Source organism: Giraffa tippelskirchi, chromosome 11 (assembly GCF_054371585.1).
Source record: "Giraffa tippelskirchi isolate mGirTip1 chromosome 11, T2T-mGirTip1v1.2.pri, whole genome shotgun sequence".
Taxonomy (NCBI): Eukaryota; Metazoa; Chordata; class Mammalia; order Artiodactyla; family Giraffidae; genus Giraffa; species Giraffa tippelskirchi.
In genome coordinates this window covers 118,573,692-118,598,923 of record NC_137285.1, presented here as the reverse complement: position 1 = coordinate 118,598,923, position 25,232 = coordinate 118,573,692, and the positions used below count along the sequence as shown (strand labels likewise).

Here is a 25,232-nt window from a genome sequence, read left to right as displayed (position 1 = left end):
GACTCAATGGACGTGGGTTTGGGTAAACTCCGGGAGTTGGTGATGGACAGGGAGGCCTGGTGTGATGCGGTTCATGGGGTCACAAAGAGTCAGACACAAATGAGCGACTGAACTGAACCGAAAAACTAACACTAACTTACTTTTACCTATTATTATACTACTTCGGTAATGAATGCAAAAAGAGAACTCACACTATTAGTGTGAGTTATTCATTTAAAAATACTGACTGTCCATTATATGCCAACTGCTAAAGAAATAGTGGTAAATAAGACAAACTGCCTGCCCTCAGAAGCTTACACTCCACAAAGTGGAGACAAAAAAACCCTAGTAAAATATATAAGAAAATGTCATATGATACAATAACGCCTTCAATTGAGAAAATAAAACATGATGGAATAGGAAATGATGGGAGTGTAAAGAGTGACTTTAGTTAGTCATCAGGGAAAGTCTCTGAGGAGATTACATTTAAGCTGAAAATAGCAATAAGAAGGAAGCTGAGGAAATAACACTTCAGGAATGAAGAGAACAGAAACTGCAAAGTTTCTAAGATAAGAACACTGATTATTATTACTTGAGTTCTTAGGAGAAAAAGCCATCTCTGATCGTCTCTCTATACAATCTTTAGAAGAGTATCTCCCACCCGCATTGAAGAGAACTTATTCAAGACAATTCAGCATGATGAAAATTTAACGTGGTAAGACACAATTGTAGACGAATCTTTAACCGTTTAGGGTCATCATGAGTTTACTCTTCGTCATCATTAGACAAAGTGAGTAAAACCATTGGGGTTTTGTAATAAGACAGAATGGAAAAAAAAAAAAGAAAACCCAACAAATGAGGTAGTTTGCTTTTTTTTTTTTTTAAGAAGTTTCTCCCAGGGAGATAGTTTTACAAACAAAGATTATCAAGCAAAGTCTATGAACAGAATTCTGGGTTGGATCTGCCCTTCACTCCGAGCTTGGTGTTTTGCATTTCTTGCATTTATAATCTATGATGTACAAGAGGGCAGAGTTACAGTCAATGTGCACAAATTGGAGGGAAATGAGTTTCAGTTCAAGGAGCTGTCCAACATCAACAGGTTGAATATTAGCGGAAGCGTGAAAACTGTAAAACCGTATCTCAAGGATGTTACACAGACAAATTCCAGAAGAAAGTTACCAGAACTTCACAATCTACAGAGAACTGTTCTAGTTCCTTCTCCCAGCCTTTGGCATTCCTGCTCTGTTACACTCACCCATTATGCAAAAGCCCCAGAATGCAAACCACAGGGTGGATTTTTAACCACCACATACATCATACCAGTAACAAAGGATTAACAAATATTTGTTCAGGTAACGGTAACGCAGAACCATGTTCATATCAGTAACTGAAATTCGGATTATTAAAATCTTCAAGTTATATTTACGAAGGCATAAAAAGAGCCTGAAGCAGTGAGCACTCGACACCAAACTGAAAATACACAACAAAATAAGGTTAACAATACCCAGTCCAACCATTTCATTCGAAAGCACGAGAGAAAGCACACAGACACCCTAAAAAGGGGAATTCAAGTGGGAGCCCTCCTGACTCAAAGCACTTGGGCAGATGGTGACTAGTTGAGTTAGGCCAGCGAGGGGAAGAGGTGAGAGCAACCGGTGAGTGTGTCCAGGCTCGTCTGCGCGCGCTCCTGCGGGGGAAGGCCTGGAGGGACCCAGTCCGGCCGCTGCCCGCTGGGGCCAAGAGAACCCTGGCGCATGGCACCTCCCAAACTCCGCGGGGACGGAGACGCCCCCGGAGCCGCCCTCCCCCCAGCAGGGCTCTTGGCGCTCGCGCTCGTCCTGCGGCTCGGGGTGGGGGAGCCGGCCCGCGCTTACCTTCGGACGCCGGCGGCGGCTCCTGCCGCTTTCCGCGGGACAGGAAGGCCTTGGGCAGCAGCAGCGACACAGCCAGGACGAGTCCCGAGGCCAGGGCCACCCTCTGCACCGTGGAGTACGCCATGACCGCCCGCCCCCGCAGCAGGTGCGGGCTCTCTCCGGAACCGGAACCACAGCGCCCGCGGCCTCCACCGACCCCAGCGAGCGCTGCGCGGACGGCGCCGCGCGAGGGACACGCGAGCGCGGCGCGTGGGGCTGACTCGCTCCTCTCGCGCGGTCCCCAGGTGCGCTGAGTTGTACCCGCGCCCTCTTATTCGCACTAGCTAGAAACTCCTCCCTCTAACCCACGCCCACAGGGGCTTTCTACACCTAAACTATGGATGGCCTTGCCCTTCCTTTCATCCCCATCACCACACTGCTCACTCCCCTCCTCAACTGCCCATCAGTTAACTGGTTAAGCTTCCAGCCCCTCAGGCTCTGCACATCCATTCTCCATCTGCAGCCCAAGGTGATAATGCTAAAACTCAGGTGTAATGCGTTTAAAGCTCTCCATAGCTTCAAATCTTTGAAAAACTCCCCTTTATCCTCATAGAAAGGTCCAACTGCTTTCTGTGACCTCAAGGCCCGCCCCGATCTGGTTTTACCAATGCACCATTCAAACTAGATTATTTGCTATTTCCCTAACATATTTCTTGCTTTCCAGGAATCTTTGCTTATCCTGCTCACACTGCCTGGAAAATTCCTAACACATCTCTACTGCTAAAAACTTCTTTGAAGAACAGCTGAAAAGTACTGCCTTCATGAAACATTTTTAGCCAGCTTCTCCTTCCTCTGTGTCCCCACAGTTCTTGTTGCTGTCCTTACGAATTTCTTTAACAAACATTCTTTTGGTTCTTTGTATCAATCACAGAAATGGCACTACAGAGTCTGATGTATAAGATAGGTTCCCTATAGGGTAGATAGTCATAGAAACAAGAAAATGCAGGAAATATTCTGGACTCTAGATCACTCAGTTCAACTGAAAGGAGGAGAAATAAGTAAAGAGCTTCTGAAAGTAGGTGAAATTTGAGTGAGTGTTTAAAGAATGAGTAAGTTACTAGGCAGACAGGTGAGGGGAGTTCGAAGGATAGTCCAGGAAAAGGTTGCAAAGAAAGCAAAGACATGAAAGCTTGAAGCTTCCTTATGTGCTGTGAACACTATTAGAATTCATTTGGTTGTAATTCATTTAGGGTTAGTGACATAAAGTGGTAAGGCAGTATAAGCAGGAACTAGGTTATGAGAAGCTTAGATATAATTTCCAGTTAAACATGGCAGATGGAGGGCTTCCCAGGTGCTCCTAGTGGTGCAGGAGTTCCACTATGGTGCTTGTGCCAATGCAGGAGATATAAAAGATGCGGGTTTGGTCCCTGGATCAGGAAGATCCCCTGGAATAGGAAATGGCAATCCACTCCAGTACTCTTGCCTGGAAAATCCCATGGATAGAGGAGCCTACAGTCCGTGGGGTTACAAACAGTTGGATACGGCTGAAACAACTCCATGTGCACATACGCATGGCAGATGGAGCATACCCATTTATCTTTGCTTTCTGCAGACACCTCACAAAAATGAAAAAAAGTGTATCACCTAAAATACTGAAGAGGATGGGAGAAAACATGACAGCAGATAAAAATGTCAAAATTTTTATAAGATGAAACATTATCCAATAGAAATAAAATGCCAATTACTTATGTTTTGGGTTGGTCAAACACTGTTTTGATTAAAAACCTGAACAAAATTTTCAGTCAACCAATAATTTAAAATTTTCTAGTAGCCACACATTTAAAAAGTGAAAATAAACAGGTGAAATTAATTTATTTAACCCAAAATGTCCCAAATATTATCATTTCCACATGTGTAACACTAGTCAGTCACATTTCAATGACTTAGTAGCCATATGCCTAGAGGCTACCATATTGAGCAGTTCAGGTTTACAGAATAAAAAGTGAGTGCCTACAGACAGAAAGACTCTAAGAAGCAAACCAATTTGGCTTTCAGAACCTATAAATATTAGGAATTGAAAATACTGAGTTCCTTTAAAGGCAAAGATGTAGAGTGGGATTGAATGAAGAAAGATTGGTTGAAAGTCTGTGAAGAAGCAGTTGATATCCTCCAAGTCTGACTCCTCAATTATTGTAGCCAGGGGGATGTCCCTACCAGCATCACTCGGGCATTGTCATTACTGATGTCATCAGTAGTACTAAAAGTTATTGAGCATTTCCTATTGTCCAGGTATTTTCCATATCATAACAATAGATTCTCTTAACTTTATGAAGAAATATTATTATGTACCCACTTTACACATGAGAAAAACTAAGGAACAGAAAGCTGAAGTAACTTGGCCACAACTGCACAATATACATTGGAAGCTTTTATTTGAATCCAGGCAGGCTTACTCCCAGAAATGGCAACTCACTCCAGTATTCTTGCCTGGAAAATCCCACGGACAAAGCCTAGTGGGCTGCACTCCATGGGGTCACAAAGAATTGGACATGACTGAGCACTCATGCTTACTCCAGGACTTGCCCTCTTAACTACCAGTTTTGCTTTCTAGAACCAGAGAAGCTCTGGGCTCACAGAGAGCAGATGCATCTTAGGAAGGTGATAACTGATAGGATATAGCTTCTAAGAGACACAGAAGAATCTCAGATTACCCCCAAATTCTTGCTTGGGTGATTGGATAGACATTGACTTCATATAACAAGATTTTGGGAGCAGAAGAATCAGATTTGTGAGAAAGATGAGTTCAGTTTTGACGAGTTGAGTTTGAGGGCTCATGAAGTGTCCAGGTGGGCTTCTCAGGTGATGCAAGTGGTAAGCAATCTGCCTGCAAATGCAGGCAGACTTGTGGATCCAATCCCTGTACCAGGAAGATGCTCTGGAGAAGGGCATGGCAACCCACTCCAGTATCCTTGCCTGGAGAATCCCATGGACAGAGGAGCCTGGAGGTAGCTATCCAGTTGGAGAGATGGGTCTGAAGCTCAGAAAAGATGTTTGGACTGGAAATAAAAATAGAAATGATCAGTCCATCAATTGTAAATGAAGTCTGGGAGAAGATAACATCAGCTAGAATGCTCATGTAAATAATAAGCCATGATGGAAACTTGGGTTACACCATTTTATTGAAGTTACCAAGTATTATGACAAAAGTGGGATGGAAAAGAAGACAATGATTCAGGTGTTAAAGTCTTGAATGAATGAAGACACTGGAAAGTGACAGGAATAGAGAGTATAATGAGCAGTTAGATGACCTTCTCTTTTAAGGAGTTGTAGTTGGTTTTTAGAGTAGGTGTAGCAGTGGTGGTGGGCTCTCCTGGTGGTTCAGTGGTAAAGGATGCAATGCAGGAGACATGGGTTCGATCCCTGGGTCAGGACGATCCACTGGAGAAGGAAGTGGCAAACCACTCCAGTATTCTTGTCTGGAAAATCCCATGGAGATAGAGGCCTGGTGGGCTACAGTCCATGGGGTCACAAAGAGTTGGACATGACTTAGCAACTAAACAACAACAAGCAGTAGCTGCAGTAACCACTCAGAGGCATACTTCTAAGTGCTTTATGTACAAAAATACATTGATGTTTATACAGAACTTCCTGAATATATGCCAGTTCTTATCAGTAACTGCATGCATGCATGCTAAGTCATTTCAGAAGTGTCCAGCTCTTTGCGACCCACTGGACTGTAGCCCCCCAGGCTCCTCTGTCCATGGAATTCTCCAGGCAAGAATACTGATGTGGGTTATCATGCCCTCCTCCAGGGAATCTTCCCCACCCAAGGATTGAACCCACATCTCTTAAATCTCCTCCATTAGCAGGTGGGTTCTTTACCACTAGAGCCACCTGGGAAGAACTATCAGTAACTACTTGGTCTAGTTGTATTGTTTATGGTTTTACACTCAGAAAAAACTTTTTTCTTTCACCTCCAATCTCACTGCTGAGGAACTTGTAAATTGTTCCCTAGCAACTCCTCCTATGTTGCTGGCATTCTTATCTTCGTGATAACTACCTTCCCAGTACTCCTGATTTACCTACCTCCTTTCGTCCTTCTTAACACCCAATTTCAGAACAGAAACAAACTGCTCATGGGCCACAAGATCCGGGGAAGAGAACTTACCTTCCTCTGATGTGCAGTAAGTGGTTAAGAGGGACTCTCTCAGCCTTAGGCCCCCAAAGAGGGGAGCTCTTTGTCTCTTCCTTGGAATCTGTTTCCATTCTGCTTTGTGATGACCAGCAAGGCTCCCTGATATGAGTCCCTCAAGGCCCTACAGCTAGAGCCACTTAACTGCAACTGCTTCCAACTGAGCCCACCTGGGGACCCTGAACTGTTCCTCCATGAGGGACATCAAAAAGTCATTCAGCCTTAAGTCATATTCATAGTCATTGATCATAGCCTAATGTTTAGCCTGCTGTCAATAAGCTGTTGACTTACTTCTATGACTTATGTTAGTGATTTTCAAACTTGATTTTTTTTTTCTGATGACAGATCTTGAATCCAGAAAGCATAGTAAGGAGAAAGTTTGGGAAGTCAAGGATAGGAGATGGAGTCAGAGTGAAATATGTACTGAGCAGTACACCATTAGCTCTGTTTCTCTGGTGAACTTTAATACAGTGACTTTGGCTATTTCTGAAAATGTAATTCTTCTATTTTTGAGGCTTCTTTGTCCCAGGGGAGATGCCAAGGCTGTACCTTGGCCTCTGAAAACAATTTTAAAGAGCCCATAAGGAACCATGGCAGCCCCACTGTAGAGTCACAGACCTTATTAAAAGCAGAAATCAGGGTGGTGAGCAGGGAAGTGAGACCCAAATATCCAGAACACTGAGCAGAAGGGAGCAAGGCATGTAACTCCAAAGCATAGAGTGGAAAGGCTAATGGAGGCAGGCAAGAGATGGGACAGGACACACACAAGATGCTATATTGGACCGGGGCCTTGAGAGATGGATGAAATTTCTATCATGGATAAGGAGATTTGATAAACACCTTTTGAATACTCTTTCTTTGTCAGATGTTATCCACATTGAGAACCTCACTTTCTCAATGTCAAATCCAACAAACTATATTTTCCCTGGCCGTTGGGGTGCAGATACATAACTCTGTTTCCCAGTCAGATGAACCCAGATTTCAGTTTGGAAGTTATCTATGAGAGGAAACATCAACAACAGCAGCCTGGGCTGCTTTTTAAAATATGTGTGTGTGTGTGTGTGTGTATGTGTGTGTGTGTGTATATGTGTATAAATATATGTATATATGTATGTATAAAATATGTATGTATAAAATGTATATGCATGTATAAATATAAATATGTATATATTTACTTATTTGGCTGCTTTGGATCTCAGCTGTGGCATGCAGCATCTTTCATTGTGCCATGAGGGCTCCAGAGCGTGCACTCAGTAGTTGCTGCACGTGGGCTTCGTTGCCCCATGGCTGATTTTAGTTTCCTGACTAGGGACTGAACCTGAGTCTCCTGCATTGGAAGGTAGATTCTTAACCACTGGACCACTGGAGTTGTCTCTGGGCTATCTTTTTTTTTTTTTTTTGATGGCTGTAGGTGGTAGCAGAAGCAGATATTCCTGCAGTTGGTGGAGGCCCTAAGTAGCTTCCTAAAGGCAGAGCAGAGGCCCTGCAGGTCTGGGGCCAGTGGCAGCTCCCTTTCAAGGTTAGTTCTGTGGAGTTATTTCCAGCTACTTCTGGGGGGTATTCCAAGCTTCAGAGCCCCAGTTTTCTCACCTATGAAACAGAGTCACCACCCTTCTCTTTCTCCCTCCTGTTAACAAATGTGATGGAGCCTGGAAGGCAACTGTGTGTGAGACAAAAACAGCAGTAGGAGCTACAGCTCAAAGTAAGTCCAGTGAAAACAAATTGGAATCAGGAAAGGGTAGACGGTTTTGGAGGGAAATGTATAGGGAGCAAGCTTCTAGAAGGCCCATATTCTTCACCCTGAAGCTTTACCCAACTGGGACTGTGTGGGCAAAGGTCAAGGGCATGAAGATCCAGACTTCCTGGTGGTGAGGGGTCGAGGTGAGAATGTCCTTACTGCTTTGCTATCAGTGCTCCTCACTGGCCCCTGCCTCTGGTGACACAGGGCAGAGAGAGGTCACAGTTGGATACCTTGGGCCTTTCTGCCTTCAATGAGAAGAAATAGTCTTTGGCTCCAATTAATTAAGCAAACTGATAGAAATTCCCCCACTAAAGTCACACTTTGCATATCCATAATCTGTGCATTACATTTTCTGTATACTTTACCCCTGGGTAAAAATTGGTGAGCATTTAAATGGTTCCTCACATAATCTTGCTAAAGCACACTCTTGCCTATAAATATTCATGCCACTGCCAAAACATTTGCAGGCTTTCCCCAAAGGTGAAATGTGTGTAATGTACTTTGTCTTCTGGGTATAAATATTATCCAATACATTTTAGTTAATATGAATACACTAATTATTCCTGTAACCCTTTTAAAAAGGGTCATCTTCATGATGTGAATTTTTAAAAAATGTAATTACAGTAATTGGATACTTAATCTAATTAAAAATTGCTTTATCTTTAATAGGAATTTTTCTAAAGAGGCAGAACGACAATTGGCTTTTTGATAATGACTGTTTTCTTTCTACAGGGAGATCAAGTTGGTGAAAACTGGAGAACCAGGCAGTTCTGTGTCTGTCAGTGACTTTCTCCTTACGACTTGGTCCTTGGGTAGTGAATGGCTTTTGGTAACTGAAGAGGATGGACGAAAGGACCAAGGAAACCTTTCCCATTCCAACCTTTGAAGCTCCTCACCTTCCTAGGAAGCAGCCCTCTGCTGAACCTATGACTGGTCCATCGTGGGCATGTGGCCTAAGCCAGCTAGATCAGGTTTACTCCAGGGCTTGCTGAACCTGGAGCTGAAAGAGAAGCAGCTCCACACTGCTTTGGGGGCCGTGGCACTGGCAGGAGTTGTTGTGGATGTTACACGTGTGCCATCATATCCCTTGATATGGTGACTCTTGAGGTTACCTGATGAAGTTCCTACACATCATTTGGGTATCTCTGTGTCTCTCTGCATAAGGCCATTCTTGGAGCAAGCTAGGCTTGCTAGAGAGCTCCCACCCCCAGAGCAACTCTCAAACAATGAAGGAAGGGAGCTGGTAGACACAAACCTCAGCCTCCTTGCTCCAGGTGGACAGTCTGAGGGGTTCTCCACACATTCCTCCTGAGAGCTCCCAGTGGGATTGGGCTCCACTCCAGCTGTAACTGCTCATCCATGCATCCATGTGGGGGCTCTCCTCCTTTGTCTCACTTCCCCACTCCCTCATGATACTTCTTGAGGGCATCTCCCCAGTAGAGCAGTGCACCCAAACTCTTGCCTTGGGGTCTGCTTTGGGGGAGCCCAAACTAAGAGAGATGCATGGTTGGAGTTTCCAGGTAACTATTCTCCACTGTGTGGAATAGGCTTGTCTGAAGGAGGAGAGTGAAACCAGAGGAAATGAGCAGAAACGGGGTAGATACAGAATGAACCTGGTGGTGTTGAGCCTGGTTCTACCTCAGGACTCTCCTTGCTTCTGCTCCTCCTTTGATTTCTTGAGCTGTCCTGAACCCTTCCCACCATATCAGCCAATATTTTGGTGTGTGTTCAGCTTGCTTGAGTTGGACTTCCAACTCTTGGAACTGAAAGTATTATGACTCTTGCAACCAACAAGTGACTTTGCATGCAAAACATTTAGAATAGAACTTGCTTCAGTTTAAATGCTACTACCATGATTGCTACTATTATTATTAAATGCCTATCATTATTATTCAAAGTCTAACCTGCTTCCAGAAATGACTATGGATCAACAGCCTAGAGCCTAGAAAGGAGTCATAAAGAAGTCAGTTCAATTCTAGCTCATTCCCTCCCTTTTGTCTTTTTTCATAACTTGATTGGATTGATGTCCACTTTCTCTCTCACTGGGAGATATTTATGTAATCAATAACTATAGCCTTACTGTCTTCTTATTGATCACTAACAACAAGCAATTAAATATTATTCTATTTTTTAAGGATCACATTGGTTTTGCTGTCATTTTGTTAACCAAATCTGAGTGGCTTAGACAAACTTCTCAGCATGAATGCCCAGTTAAGGTTCAAGTAATGGCAGTTCTGACTGGCTGCATGGTCACAGTAGGACTGTTGAAAGCCCCATCCTCCAAAGAAAAATTTGTAACTATGTTTTATGATTGCACTGCTATAAAGACAAAGATATTAATATTATATATTAAGACACTTTGGGAACTTCCCTGGCAGTCCAGTGGTTAAGACTCCATGCTCCCTGGTTGGCGAGCTAAGATCCTACATGCCAAGCAGTGCATCCAAACAAATATAAAGACACTTTCTACCTAAAAATTCTTCTTTCCTTCTTAGAGAAATTAAAACATTTTAGTAATGTTCAGTTCAGTTCAGTTCAGTTGCTCAGTCGTGTCCGACTCTTTGCGACCCCATGGACTGAAGCACACCAGACCTCCCTGTCCATCACCAACTCCCAGAGTTTACCCAAACTCATGTCCATTGAGTCGATGATGCCATCCAACCATCTCATCCTCTGTCGTCCCCTTCTCCTCCTGCTTTCAATCTTTCCCAGCATCAGAGTCTTTTCAAATGAGTCAGCTCTTCACATCAGGTGACCAAAGTATTGGAGCTTCAGCTTCAACATCAGTAAGATGGACTGATTGGATCTCCTTGAGAGTCCATGGGACTCTCAAGAGTCTTCTCCAAAAAGCATCAATTCTTCAGTGCTCAGCTTTCTTCACCGTCCAACTCTCACATCCATACATGACCACAGGAAAAACCATAGCCTTGACTAGACGGACCTTTGTTGACAAAGTAATGTCTCTGCTTTTCAATATGCTGTCTAGTTTGGTCATAACTTTTCTTCCAAGGAGTAAGCATCTTTTAATTTCATGGCTGCAGTCACCATCTGCAGTGATTTTGGAGCCCCCAAAAATAAAGTCAGCCACTATTTCCTGATCTATTTGCCATGAAGTGATGGGACCAGATGCCATGATCTTAGTTTTCTGAATGTTTAGTAATATAGCTGCTACTTTTTTCTGTTTTGCATCACATATAACAGGTTTTAATTGTATCAAGCATCCTAGAAGTAAAATGTTGCCATTTTTAGAAAAGTTGCCAGCAGATGTATGTTTATTTGGGGCATGGCAGAAGACTTGATCTTGGCAGAGGAAAAATGCTTCTGTGAAACTTTTGGTTAGGCACAGGCAAGGCCCAGAGGGTAGTTTGAACTCAGTTGAAACAATGAAGACCAAGGGGCTTTTCTGAATAAATTCAAGTGATGTTTTCTTTCAATGAGAGGTTGCTATATTGTAAAATTTGGGACTCTTTCTGGTGGGCCAGAGACAGGAATTTGATAGCCTTGGGTCTGGGTAAGAGAAGACAATGTTTGAAGGTTGGTGATTTGTGGAGGAGCTTGGGTTAATAAAGAATTAGCTGGGAAAGAACTCCTGGGATGGACGATGCCTGGTAGACCATGGATTTAGTAGGGTGATATCTTAGTTTTCCTCCTCCACTGATTCCTCTTATGATTTATTCAAGCCTTTAGAAAAGTCTATTACACACCATGTCTCTGTCATTGATGCTGTTCCCCACTTTGAGCAGGGACTGTCATTTTGTAAGGCCAGGGCAGAGGTAGCAGCATTGTATCAGGGGAGAATTCTAATCCCAACAGCTAAGGTGACAGGAAGGGCTTCCCTGGTAGCTCAGTGGTAAAGAAGCTGCCTGCCAATGCAGGAAACTCAAGAGATGTGGCTTCGATCCCTAGGTCTGGAAGATCCCCTGGAAAAGGAAATGACAACCCACTCCAATATTCTTGCCTGAGAAATCTCATGGACAGAGGAGCCTGGCAGGCTGTAGTCCATGGGATCGCAAAGAGTCGGTCACAACCTAGTGACTAAACAACAACAGCCAAGGTGACCTGAAGCAATGTAAATGGAGGGCTGCAGGCTACTCAGGTGAATGCAGAGAAGCAGGCTACGGTGTGTCCGGTCAAGAATGCACTTAAGACAAATTCTGTTTCTCCCAAATGCATGGGAAGATGGTGATCCCTCAGGAGAAGAGGCAAAGAGAGGGATTGGATCCTGCTATGAGGTTAGGGGTCCCAAGCAGTCCAGGTTCATAAATATCCTCACCTTTCTGAGCACATCTCCTGAGAGTCTCTACCAGCTACATTGGCCTCCTTGCTGTCACTCACGTGTGCCTGGGCAGTGTCACCCTGAGCCCTTGCACTGTGTTCCCTGCTGGGATGGTCTTGCCCCAGATATCTGCATGACTTGACCCCTCACCTCCTTCAAGTCTATGCTCAAATGTCACTTTTATCAGTAAGACTTTCCCTAGCCAATCTTTTTAAAGTAAAACACTCCTTGGCCCCTGTTTTGCTTTATTTTCCTCTATGGCACATGTCTTAGTTTTTTCAGGCTGCTGTAAGAAAGTTCCAAAGACTTAGAAACAACAGAACTTTATTTCTCACAGCTCTGGAGATTGTAGCTCTGAGAACAGGTCCTTGGCAGATTTGGTGTCTAGTGAGAGCCTGCTTCCTAGTTCATGGATATCTGTCTTTTCTGTGTCCTCACAGGGAGGAAGAGGCAAGGGAGCTCTTTGGGGGTCTCTTTTATAAAGGCACTAATCTCACTAATGAAGCTCATCACCCTCATGATTTAATTACCTCCCAAAGTATTCTCTAAATACCATCACATAGAGGGTTGCTGCTGCTGCTGCTAAGTCGCTTCAGTCGTGTCTGACTCTGTGCGACCCCATAGACGGCAGCCGACCAGGCTCCCCTTCCCTGGGATTCTCCGGGCAAGAATACTGGAGTGGGTTGCCATTTCCTTCTCTGGGGCATGAAAGGGAAAAGTGAAAGTGAAGTCCCTCAGTCGTGTCTGGCTCTTAGCGACCCCATGGACTGCAGCCTACCAGGCTCTTCCGTCCATGGGATTTTCCAGGCAAGAATACTGGAGTGGGGTGCCATTGCCTTCTCCGCACATAGAGGGTTAGGTTTCAACATATGAATTTCAGGGGGACACATTCAGTCTATGAGAAGGGCACAGCAACCCACTCCAGTATTCTTGCCTGGAGAATCCCATGGACAGAGGAGCCCAGTGGGCTACAGTCCATAGGATTGCATAGAGTCGGACATGACTGAAGCCACTGAGCACATTCAACCTATAACATCAACTTATCACATTCTTCAGCTTATTATTAAATACTTTCATTTGTCTCCTGCCCCTCCCCTCTAGAGTACAAGCTGCATGACGGCAGGGAGTTTGCTTGCTTTTGCATAACCAGTTTCTAGAATAGTACCTGGCACATGGTAAACTTCAGTAATCTTTGGATGAATGAATGAAGATGTGTTTTGGGAAAACTCCTAAACTGACTGGAAATCAGTTTATATGCCTATTATATGCCAGTTGAAAACCACAACTGAGTAAATAAAGTGGTAACAGGTTTACACTGAATGATTGATTATCCACATTCTCATGTTTGACTTAAATGGTGTTTATCATACTGCGGCTGGGGTTGGGGGTGGGGGGCATGCATGCATGCTCAGTCATGTCTGACTCTTTGCAACCCTATGGACTGTAGCCCGCCAAGCTCCTCTGTCCATAGGATTCTCCAGGCAAGAATACTGGAGTGGGTTGCCATTTCCTTCTCCAGGGGATCTTCCCGACCCAGGGATCGAACCTGTGTCTCCTGCATTGGCAGGCAGATTCTTTACCACTGAGCCACCTAGGAAGCCCTCGTGCTGTGGCTGGGTGGTTTATAATGATGTTCTGTAGAAATTCAGGTGCTGCAGGGCTTCCTTTGATGTGTGTTCTGAATTTTCTTTTTAAATATATTTTTAACTATTTGAGACTAGAACAGACTTGAATGCAGTATATATTAAATTTGAATACAATGACAATTTCTGATGTGTTAATGAGCACTGTCAGGTTAACTCATTCAAAAGAAGTATAGCCTGAGGATAAAGATTCTTCATTCTTCTGCCATTGATATAAATATATTTGGATTTCTTATAAATGTGTTCATAAAAGATGATAAGTTTGGAGTTCTTCATTTGTGACACTTTATTCAATAAGGAATGCAAACAGATAACTTCGGTGATTCTCTGTTGAAAAAAGTTTTCTACTGTTCACTTTCAAGCTTCTGAAACAGGTTAATTGAAGATTATCCTGAGGTTGCAAGGTGAACTTAAAATATATTGTCATTTTCAATACATTCCTCTAGCATCAGAATGTTCTGACTACTACGTGATCAAAGTAAAAGCAGAAATAAATTGGGTGCCAAAACTGGTAAGTAGCAGAAATTCTCGATAGCCCTTGCTTTCAATACTATTTGAAATTGTAATTATTTGAGTGATCTTCTTTTGTTTTCGCCTTTCCTATGAAACTGTTGCAGCTATGTGGATGAATAAACTGTTGTCACCACAAGGATACAGTCTCATGTTTTTATAAAGTCTTGGCACTCTATGGATCTTTATACTCTCCCTCACTTTCTGGGTTGATACAGCTGTCCATTTCCATCAGGGCTTTGAATGTGGAAAACTGAATCACTGGGTTTGTTTGTTTGTTTTTAAAAATTGACAGATATAAAATTCACTTTTTTCCTATGAGTTTTTACAGGTGTGTGTGTGTGTGTGTGTGTGTGTGTGTGTGTGTGTGTGTTTAGTCACTCAGCTGTATCTGAGTCTTTGCGATCTCATGGACTGTAGCCTGCCGAGCTCCTCTGTCCATGGGATTCTCCAAGCAAGAATACTGGAGTGGGTTGCCATTCCCTTCACCAGGGAATCTTCCCAAACCAGGGATCGAACCCAGGTCTCCCAGATTGCAGGTGGATTCTTTACTGCCTGAGCTACCAGGGAACGTAGATTCTTATAACCACCACCTCAGGATACAGTTCCAGCATTCCAGAGAATTCCCATGTGCTGCATCTTTGTCTTCAGACCCTCACTCTATACCTTCTCCCGGCAACTACTCGTTTGTTTTCTGTTTCTATGTTTTTGCCTTTTTCAGAATGTCTTATAAATGGAACCAGGCAGTAATCTTTTGAGACTGAATTCTTTCACTTAGCAAAATGCATTTGAGATTCATCCAAGTTGGTGTGTGAATCATAGCTCATTGCTTTTTGTCGTTGAGTGGTATTCTCTTATGTGGATATAGCACAGTTTAGCTATCCACCCATAGAAGGACACTTGAGTTATTTTCAGTTTTTGGTGATTCAGAAATGTTGCTATAAGCATTTGTGTACAAGTTTTTGTGTGAACATGGTTTTCATTTCTCTATGATGAATACAAAGAAATGGGATTCTGAGAAACTGCTATACTAGGTTTTCCAGAAGGCTGTATTATTTTGCTTTTGTACCAGGAATGTATGAAAATTCTAGTTGCTCCACAGCCTCATCAGCAGTTGGTATTGTCGGTTTTTCTTTTTTAATTTGATCCACTCTAATCTGTTTATATTAGAGTGTCATGAAATTTTGAATTTATATTTATCTAATGACTAGTGGTATTGAAAGCACACCCTTCCATGTGATTATTTGGTAAAGTGTCTATCTAAAATTTTTGCCATTTAAACAATTATATTGCTTTTTTATTGTTGAGTTTTAAGAATTCTTTTCATATTCTGGATACAAGCCATTTATCTGGTATATGATTTGCAAATATTTTCTGCCAACCTGTAGCTGATATTGTTCTTCTTTTAAAAGTATCCTTTACAGAGCAAAAGTTTCTAATTTTGATAAGGTCCAACTTATCAACATTTTCTCTTCTGGGTTGTCCTTGGATTTTATATCAGGAACTCTGCCTAACTCAAGGTCAAGCAGATTTTCTCCTTTGTTTTCTTCTGTATGTTTTATAGTTTTATGTTTATGTATATTATCTATTTTGAGTTCATTTTTTATATGGTTGCTTTTAATTCTTGACATTTCAAAGTGATCATTTGTTTTAATTGTTTGATTTACTTTTTATTGTTTAAAATTTATTCATTTTTTATTGAAAGATAATTGCTTTACAGAATTTTGCTGTTTTCTCTCAAACTTCAACATGAATCAGCCATAGGTATACATATATCCCCTCCCTTTTGAACCTCCCTCCCATCCCCTCCCCATCTCACCCCTCTAGATTGATACAGAGCCCCTGTTTGAGTTTACTGGGCCATACAGCAAATTCCCATTGGCATTCTATTTTATATGTGATAATGTAAGTTTCCATGTTACTCTTTCCATATATCTCACCCTCTTCTCCCCTTTTCCCATGTCTATAAGTCTATTCGCTATGTCTGTTTCTCCATTGTTGCCCTGTAAACATTTTTCTAGATTCTGTATATATGCATTAGAATACAGTATTTATCTTTCTCTTTCTGACTCACTTCACTCTGTATAACAGGTTCTAGGTTCATCCACCTCATTAGTACTGACTCAAATGTGTTCCTTTTTATTTCTGAGTAATATTCCATTGTGTATATGTACCACAACTTCTTTATCCATTCATTTGTTGATGGACGTCTAGGTTGCTTCCATGTTCTAGCTATCGTAAATAGTGCTGCAATGAACAATGGGAAACAATGTTTCTCTTTCAATTTTGGTTTCCTCAGGGTATATGCCTAGGAGTGGGATTGCTGGGTCATATGGCGGTTTTATTCCTAGTTTTTTAAGGAATCTCCATACTGTCTTCCAGAGTGGCTGTATCAATTTACATTCCCAAACAGTGCAAGAGCGTTCCCTTTTCTCCACACCCTCTCCAGCATTTATTGTTTGTAGACTTTTTGATGAAGGCCATTCTGACCAGTGTGAGGTGATATCTCATTGTAGCTTTGATTTGCATTTCTCTAATAATGAGAAATGTTTGCATCTTTTCATGTGTTTGTTAGCCATCTGTATGTCTTCTTAGGAGAAATGTCTGTTTAGGTCTTTTCCCCACTTTTTGATTGGGTTGTTTGTTTTTCTGGTTTTGAGTTGTATGAGTTGCTTGTATATTTTGGAAATTAATCCTTTGTCAGTTGTTTCATTTGCTATTATTTTCTCCCATTCTGAGGGTTGTCTTTTCACCTTGCTTATAATTTCCTCTGCTGTGCAAAAGCTTTTAAGTTTAATCAAGTCCCACTTGTTTACCTTTGCTTTTATTTCTGTTACTCTAGGTTAAACTACTGTAGTCATCAAGGTAGTATAGTACTGGCACAAAAACAAGAATACAGACCAATGGCACAAGATAGAAAGCCCAGAAATAAACCCATTCAGCTGTGGTACCTTACTTTTGACAAAGGAGGCAAGAATGTACAATGGGGCAAAGACAGCCTCTTCAATAAATGGTGCTAGGAAAATTGGGTAGCTAATGTAAAAGAATGAAATTAGAACGCTTCCTAACACCACACACAAAGAATAACTCAAAATGGATTAAAGACCTAAATGATTTACTTTTTTTAAAGATAGGGATTTTGTTTTCATAAAACTAATACATGTCTATTTTAAGAAACAATGCATGAGAAGAAAGCTAATATCCACTCCAAACTATGTTACTTGGAAATAACCAGACTTTGTTGAAGAAGAGATTTTGCCTTGTTAATAGCCTGATTTATTAGACTTTCATCTAAGGCTTTGGGGTTATATGCTTAAGAAAGCTTTCCTCACTTTAAGAATTTGAAAAGCATCCATCCATGTCTCCTCTTGGTACTTTTATGATTCTATGCACCACAATTATATTAGATCCACCTGGAATTTACTTTGCTGATTGAATAAGACAGGAATCTTGCTTCCCCACCCACTGCCAAGAAAAGACTAGCTAGTGAATGAGCACACTTTATTGAATAACATGATATTTTGATCATTGATTCAAAATGCTACCTTTATTATAAATGTACATATATGTTTTGACTTCTCTCTGGACTCCATTCTGGGCCAATGATCATCTATTATGCCAGTAGTGTACTGTTTTATTTACCAAAGCTGTATGTTTTATTTTCTGGTAGAGCTGATTAATTCTCTTTTCTCTTGTTATCCAGAGTTTTACTGCCTATTCTTATAAATATATTTTTCCAGATTAACTTTAGAATCATTCTCTAAACTGATTGTTAGCATTGGTATCACAATTAATGTATCAATTTATTTATTAATGATTATCATCTTTATAAAATTGAATTTTTCCAGCCAAATACCAGTATACTAGTTGTATCATTCATTCTAGTCTTTTAATTCCTAGGCGAAGTTTATAGTTCTGAATATTTTCTCTTAAATGTATTTCTTTGTTGTTATTTGAATGTGAACTTCTCCCCAGTATTATTCTTTAACTTGTTTTTCACATGGAAAAAATCTGATTTTATGTGTCAATTTTCTAATTGTCATTTACCATTTTTTGTTTCCATTGAATTGTCTGGATTTTTCATATTGTTTAAAAATAACCATAATTTTACCTATTCTTTCCAATTTTATCTTGTATTAATTTCTCTTGGCTATTTGTATTGGTCAATCTGGCCCCCAAATATGGTGGAGTTAAGGGAACTTGGGCTCAACTTTTCCCACTAGCACACCAGAGAGACAACTAACTGCTGAACAGCTACTGATGGAAGGCCTGGAGCCTGCCCCCAAAGATGCTCTGCACCCAAGAATATAAAGAAGAAACCACAGTGGGATGGCAGGAGGGGTTTACTTGCAATATGGTCAAATCCCATACCTCCCAGGTAGGCAATACACAGGCTGGAGAATAATTATATTGCAGAAGTTCTCCAGTAGAAGTAAGAGTTCTGAGCCCTATGTCATGCTCCCTAGCCTGGGGGTCTGGCATGGGGGAGGGGAGGAACCCCCAGGACACATGGCTTTGATGGCCAGCAGGGCCTGATTAGAATTGTGGTGCTGAAGAAGACTCTTGAGAGTCCCTCAGACATCAGTGAGATCAAAGCAGTCAATCCTAAAGGCAATCAACCTTGAATATTCATTGAATGAATACTGATGCTAATGTTGATGCTATTCATTGATGCTAATGCTGAAGCTCCAATACTTTGGACACCTGATGCAAAGAGCCAGCTCATTGAAAAAGACCCTGATGCTGGGAAAGACTGAGAGCAGGAGGAGAAGGGGGCAACAGAGGATGAGATGGTTGGATGGCATCACTGACTCGATGGACATGAGTTTGAGCAAACTCTGGGAGACGGTGAAAGACAGGGAGGGCTGGCATGTTGCAGTCCATGGAGTCACAAAAAGTCGGACACGACTGAGCAACTGAACAACAACAATCCCTGGTCTGTAGCCAGACTCCAAGAACCAGCTCTGCCTGCCAGTAGTCCTGCACTAGCCCTGGGCCCTGGTTTCACCTGCCAGCAGTGGGCAGCAGCCCCAAAGTCTTCAGGATCCTGACTCTGCCTATCAGTGAGCCAGTACTAGCCCCAGGATCCCTGAAGTTTCCACAACCAGCCACCTTGTGGCCAGGCCCTGCTAAACAGCAGCCAGCCGCATACACAGGAGGCAGAGCCTGGCAACCAACCAGACTAGGGGTCAACCAAGCCCACCAGACCACCCACATAGTCAACCCAGCATGAGAGAAGGACCCACATTGCCCTCTTAGGGGGAACCCAAGAGCATATTGCTTGGGGGATAAGAGGGAAGTGCACTGCTGGGATGCGTAGGATGCCTCCTACAGAGGGCCAGTTTTCCAAGGACGAGAAATAGAACTGACCTACCACAGGCATAAAAATACAAATAACAACTTAGAATGAGGTGGCAGAGGAATATGCTTCAGATGAAGGAAAAAGATAAAACCCTGGAAGATCCACTAAGTGAAGTGGAGATAGGCAATCTGTTTATATTAGTCAATAACTGCACAACTGTGTTGAAAAAGAGTAGTGTTAGAGTATATTCTGGTCTTATTTTTAATTTGATAGAAATTATTCTATTGTTAAACAGTAAGCTACATTAAAAATGATAGTAACTTTTAGTTTGAGAACATGTATCTGAATGTGTTAATATGGTAAATTGTATTTTCTAATTTAAAATCGCTCTTGCATTTTTGGCATGCATTTCACTTGATAATCACGTAATATATTCTAAGTTCTATTTGCTAATATTTTATTAAGATTTTTGCTTTGTTATTCAAAAGTGAGATTAATCTATAGTTGTTTTTGTGCCTTGTCCTGTTTTGCTATCAATAATTTATTAGCTTTGTTACAAATAACCTGGAGCTTCCTTTTCTTTTTATGCAGTGGAACAGTTCAACTCCAGAATTATTTGTTCCTGAGAGGTTGGAAAAATTCACTTCTGAAACTGTTTGTGTACATGCAAATATGTGTATACATATAGGAGAATCTCTTTTTTGACAATTTTCTCTATATTTTCTATGATTACATCTGCTGGATCATCAAAAAAGCAAGAGAGTTCCAAAAAAAATCTATTTCTGCTTTATTGACTATGCCAAAGCCTTGGACTGTGTGGATCACAATAAACTGTAGAAAATTCTGAAAGAGATGGGAATACCAGACCACCTGACCTGCCTCTTGAGAAACCTGTATGCAGGTCAGGAAGCAACAGTTAGAACTGGACATGGAACAACAGACTGGTTCCAAATAGGAAAAGGAGTACGTCAAGTCTGTATACCGTCACCCTGCTTATTTAACTTATATGCAGAGTACATCATGAGAAACGCTGGGCTGGAAGAAGCACAAGCTGGAATCAAGATTGCCAGCGGAAATATCAATAACCTCAGATATGCAGATGACACCACCTTTATGGCAGAAAATGAAGAAGAACTAAAAAGCCTCTTGATGAAAGTGAAAGAGGAGAGTGAAAAAGTTGGCTTAAAGCTCAACATTCAGAAAACTAAGATCATGGCATCTGGTCCCATCACTTCATGGCAAATAGATGGGGAAACAGTGGAAACAGTGGCAGACTTTATTTTTCTGGGTTCCAAAATCACTGCAGATGGTGATTGCAGCCATGAAATTAAAAGATGCTTACTCCTTGGAAGGAAAGTTATGACCAACATAGACAGCATATTAAAAAGCAGAGCCATTACTTTGCCAACAAAGGTCCATCTAGTCAAGGCTATGGTTTTTCCAGTAGTCATGTATGGATGTGAGAATTGGACTATAAAGAAAACTGAGTGCTGAAGAATTGATGCTTTTGAACTGTGGTGTTGGAGAAGACTCTTGAGAGTCCCTTGGACTGCAAAGAGATCCAACCAGTCCATCCTAAAGGTGATCAGTCCTAGGTATTCATTGGAGGGACTGATGTTGAAGCTGAAACTCTAATACTTTGGCCTCCTGATGCAGAGAGCTGACTCATTTGAAAAGACCCTGATGCTGAGAAAGATTGAGGGCAGGAGGAGAAGGGGACGACAGAGGATGAGATGGTTGGATGGCATCACCGACACAATGGACATGGGTTTGGGTGGACTCCGGGAGTTGGTGATGGACAGGGAGGCCTGGCATGATGCGGTTCATGGGGTCACAAGGAGTTGGACACGACTGAGCGACTGAACTGAACTGAGTTAATTTTTATAATAGTTTCTAGAAGTAATTTCACAACTTTAAAAACATAATAGCATGTAATTATAACATTTAAAAATTATAATTACTTTAATTTTCTATTTATTTGTGGTTATTTCCCTGTTTTGTGTAGTATTTCTTTTTAAACCTGATTAACTATTTTATTTTAGTCTTTTTGTCAATTGGGCAGTTAATAAATTGTTCTTAATGAATTAATTTCTACTTTTATTATTAATTTCTTCTTGCAACTTTTCTTAGGATGTTTTTTCCTAGTTTGTCTAGTTGGATACCTAAGTCATTTATTTTAATTTTTTCTTGTCTACTGTTAAACATGTGGCTGAGACAGTGCTCACTGGATACATATGTGCTATTCACCTGCATATCACAGAGCTCTTGAAGTTTGGTTTCAGCCACTTGATTTGCAGCTCTAGCCAATGGACTATTAGCACAAGTGATGTATGTTTTGTTTGAACTGTGCCAATATGTTTTCTCCCTCCTCTTCCTTATGTTTTAATCACAGTCTTGTAGGCCTTGTATTCTAGATGGCTTAGCAACAAGGCAAAAGATCCTGTAAAAAGCCTGCATCCCTAAGTTACTGAAACAGGCATGTAGCATGAACAAGAAATAACCTTTATTGTGTTTAACAACTGCAATTTGGGGGTTTGCCTGTAGTGCTAGCTTTTAGTTACTTATCTTGTCTAGAAATGTATTTGAGGCTATGACTCTTCCTCTGAGTATAGCTTTAGACATATTCAAACGTTTTGATATGCAATTAAAATACTGAATGTATTCTTACTCAGAGATACATGTCCCATTTGCTCAGTTTCACAGCTGCAAGACACATCTGCTCAGCCTAGTTCTTCAAATCCCAGTCTGGCCAGAACTTTAGGTCCTCCCTCCACTTAAGTCAGTCCGTGAATGCAAACTGTGATAGCCGAGCAGACCCCTCCCGCGTCTGCTGCTTCTGTGCCTACTTGCTTCTGCTTGAATGCCATGCCCTGCCAGGTTACCAGTTCTAGGCTCCATCTCGTCTTCACAAATCTGCTTCTTCTCCTTTGGCCTTGGCATTTGCAATCTATGTCTCTGGTGACTTGAGGCTTTCCTATAGACTACCTTGGATGTGGCTCACTCCTTCAGATGGCTTCAAGCAGCCGGTGCCCCAACCCAGCCCTGCCAGCTCAGGAAGGAGGCGTGAGGACAATGCCATCCTCGGGTTTCCCTGCAGACCGCCATCTGCTCTCTTTCCTCTTCCTTCTCAGGCATTCTCTGTTGGGAGCATGCTGCACTGAGTGGGTGCTTGCGGAGGTCTAGGTGGCCTCAGCCCTCAGTCTGGTATAATGACGGCTTTCTGCAGCCCTGCAGGGAGCCCCTAACGGGGATGGAGACAGAGTGCTGCAGCTGCCACCGTTTTCACAGCTTTTCAACAATCTGTATTCTTGGGCCTTTTCCTTAAGAGGGAGTGTGAGAATACATATGATTTATAATGTAAACAATATACACTGACAGGATGGGAATGAATAAAAGATGAATAAATAAAAGCACAGAAATAAATAAGCCTCCCACCTTGGCCTTGCTCTGAGCAGCAAGGGAACTGGTAGGAACTCACAGCAGGACAGGGCAGCCGGCGGTGGCTGCTGCCTCAGCATTCTTGCTCACCAGCAGGCTAGGAGGCCTCCCACCTCCTGTCCCAGAGCCCCCCCTGTCTTCAAGCAGTTCCTATGATAGGAGCTGACCTCTTCCAACTGGGGCAGGATGGTGCACAGAAAAAGCCCGGGACAGACACAAACCAGCGTCACAACCTGGAGTAGGTCAGCAACCCTCTCCTCTGCTCCCCTCCAGGCCTCACTTTCCCATCCATAAAGGAAAAGGTTAGACTTGATGTTCTCTGAATCCTTCAGGAATGTGCTTTCCTAGCTCTTCTTATCCAAAAGTTTAGTGTGATGCACCCTATTTCTGGGCCTCAGTTTCCCCATCCATAAAGTGGGGGTTGTGGGTAGTCTCAGAGGTCTCCTCCCTCTCTTCCCTGCTCTACTGTGTGGCTCTGACCCCCCTGGCTTCCTGGCAGAGTTCACAATCGGGGGCACACTCTGCTTCACCCCTCCCAGTTTCAGGTGCAGTTGGCTCTGGAATGGGACTGGACCTATGGCCTGGCAGCTTGTGGACTGACTGGAGGCAGCACATTCTTGTAGGCTTCCCTCCAGACCTATGACAGGTCGAACCCTGTGGCCCCTGCCCCTTGCCTGGCCTGGTTTGGCATGACAGAGGGGGCAGATATCATCTTCTGCCCGAGGGGCCACATGCCCCAAAGCTCTTACTCTGAGCCTCTGACTCCATGCTTGAGTGTGAATCCATCCTCAGGCAGCAACTATATAAAGTAAGGAGTTGGGAGAGAGGAACTCCAGGACAGAGGGGTGGGTACCCAGAGCAGGTGTGAGAGATGGTTTGGGAGGCCAGAGGAAGCAGGCAGGGAAGCTGGGACTTTCTGGCTGGACTGTCAGGAGAGAGGGGCCTTCCTAGGATGTGACTTCTGGCTTGCGCTTACTCGCAGGGCAGCCCCTGGATCACTTCTCTGTCCTCCCAGCAGATGGCACTATGTGTGTGGGAACCAACGCAACAGTTTCTGGGATCACCTGCCAGCAATTTTGCAGGCAAGAGGGCAGGAAGAGGACCACTGTCCCTCTTGTCAAAAAGCTGAATAACCAGTTAAGGGGTCTTCTATCCTGCTGAAGAGACACCAACTGCCCTGGTGAGCTGCTAAGGGGAAGCTTATCCAGGGGTGCTGAGCCCGATGATGGTAGGTCCCTTCTCTCTTTCTCAGGGGTCAGCCCCACCTGCCCTGCCCTGCCCAGTGCTTAGCTGAGTGTGGGCCTGAGTGGGGTCAGGATTGGCCAAAGGCCTTCATGGCACCCCCACTTGGGGGAAGCCTGCCCCTGTGTACCACCAGCTCTGCAGCTGCAGCTGCATTGCAACCCTCAGATTAAAGTTCCTTCTCCCTGTCCATCCACTCCATTCCATCTCCTAGTCCTGAAGCATGGGTGGGTCGTGGGCCCTTAGCCTGTTCTCAGGAACCCTTTCCCTAGGCATAATCTGTATGTCCCCCATCGTGCCCTGAAGAATGGGCCCAGAGAAGCAAACAGTGGCTCTTGTTGTCCTGCCCCTGGAGCCCCGCATTGGCCCCCAAGCCTGGACCAGAGAGAAGGTAACAGATAAGCAGTGGTGGAGTCCATCTGACTTTGAGGCCTCAGATGGTGGAGGATAAGCTTTTCTCTTACTCAGGGGCTTTAGTGCACAAGGAACAGAGCATGCAAATAAGGGAGGCCAAAAAGCAGGGGATCTCTATCTTCCAGCAACTCAAGGACAGAACGCTAGTGGTGCAAGGTGTCAGGAGCCTGGCCTGGAAGGTGTCAGGTCCCACGTGGCTGATCTTCACATTCCTCATTGTAAGGCTCCATCACTAACCCTGTGTATCTGCCTCTCCTCTCCCACACACCATCTGTATGCCCACCGAGTTTCCAGCTCCGCTTTACTTGTACTTTCTGAATTTCCACTTGCCTTAACCCTCAATGGCCCTTCAGGACTCCTGACCCCACACTCTACTGCAAGGTCTTTCTGGATATATCTTTTTACCTTCTTACTCTTGCTACAAAGCAATTTTCTCCATATTTTATAATCCAGATGGCCAAAAGCATCTCCTGGTCAGTCTTGTCCAGTTGGCTGTGTCAGGAGATTACACAGCACAATACTTGCTGCCTAGAGGGGGTGATATCAGACACTGGGATGGCATGCAAAGAGGCTGCTTATGGCTGGGTGAGGGGGGCCCTGCCCAAGAGTGCCTGGCTGAAGGGGCAGACGGGGGCTGACGTT

The 25,232-nt window shown here is 43.0% G+C and overlaps 1 protein-coding gene across 17 annotated transcripts in view; it reads right to left on the bottom strand.

The window, feature by feature from the left end:
* RIC3 (RIC3 acetylcholine receptor chaperone) overlaps positions 1 to 1,996 on the bottom strand; it is a 55,164-nt gene extending 53,168 nt beyond the window's left edge. For all 17 annotated transcript variants that reach the window (XR_014068673.1, XR_014068674.1, XR_014068675.1 and 14 more), the window contains exon 1: positions 1,854 to 1,996. Coding sequence is in view for 12 of the 17 variants with exons in the window: in XM_081540833.1 (XP_081396959.1) it covers positions 1,854 to 1,977 (124 nt within the window). In the remaining 5 variants the exon portion in view is untranslated. The remainder of the gene's footprint in view (positions 1 to 1,853) is intronic.
* Between the last annotated feature and the right edge of the window lie 23,236 nt (positions 1,997 to 25,232).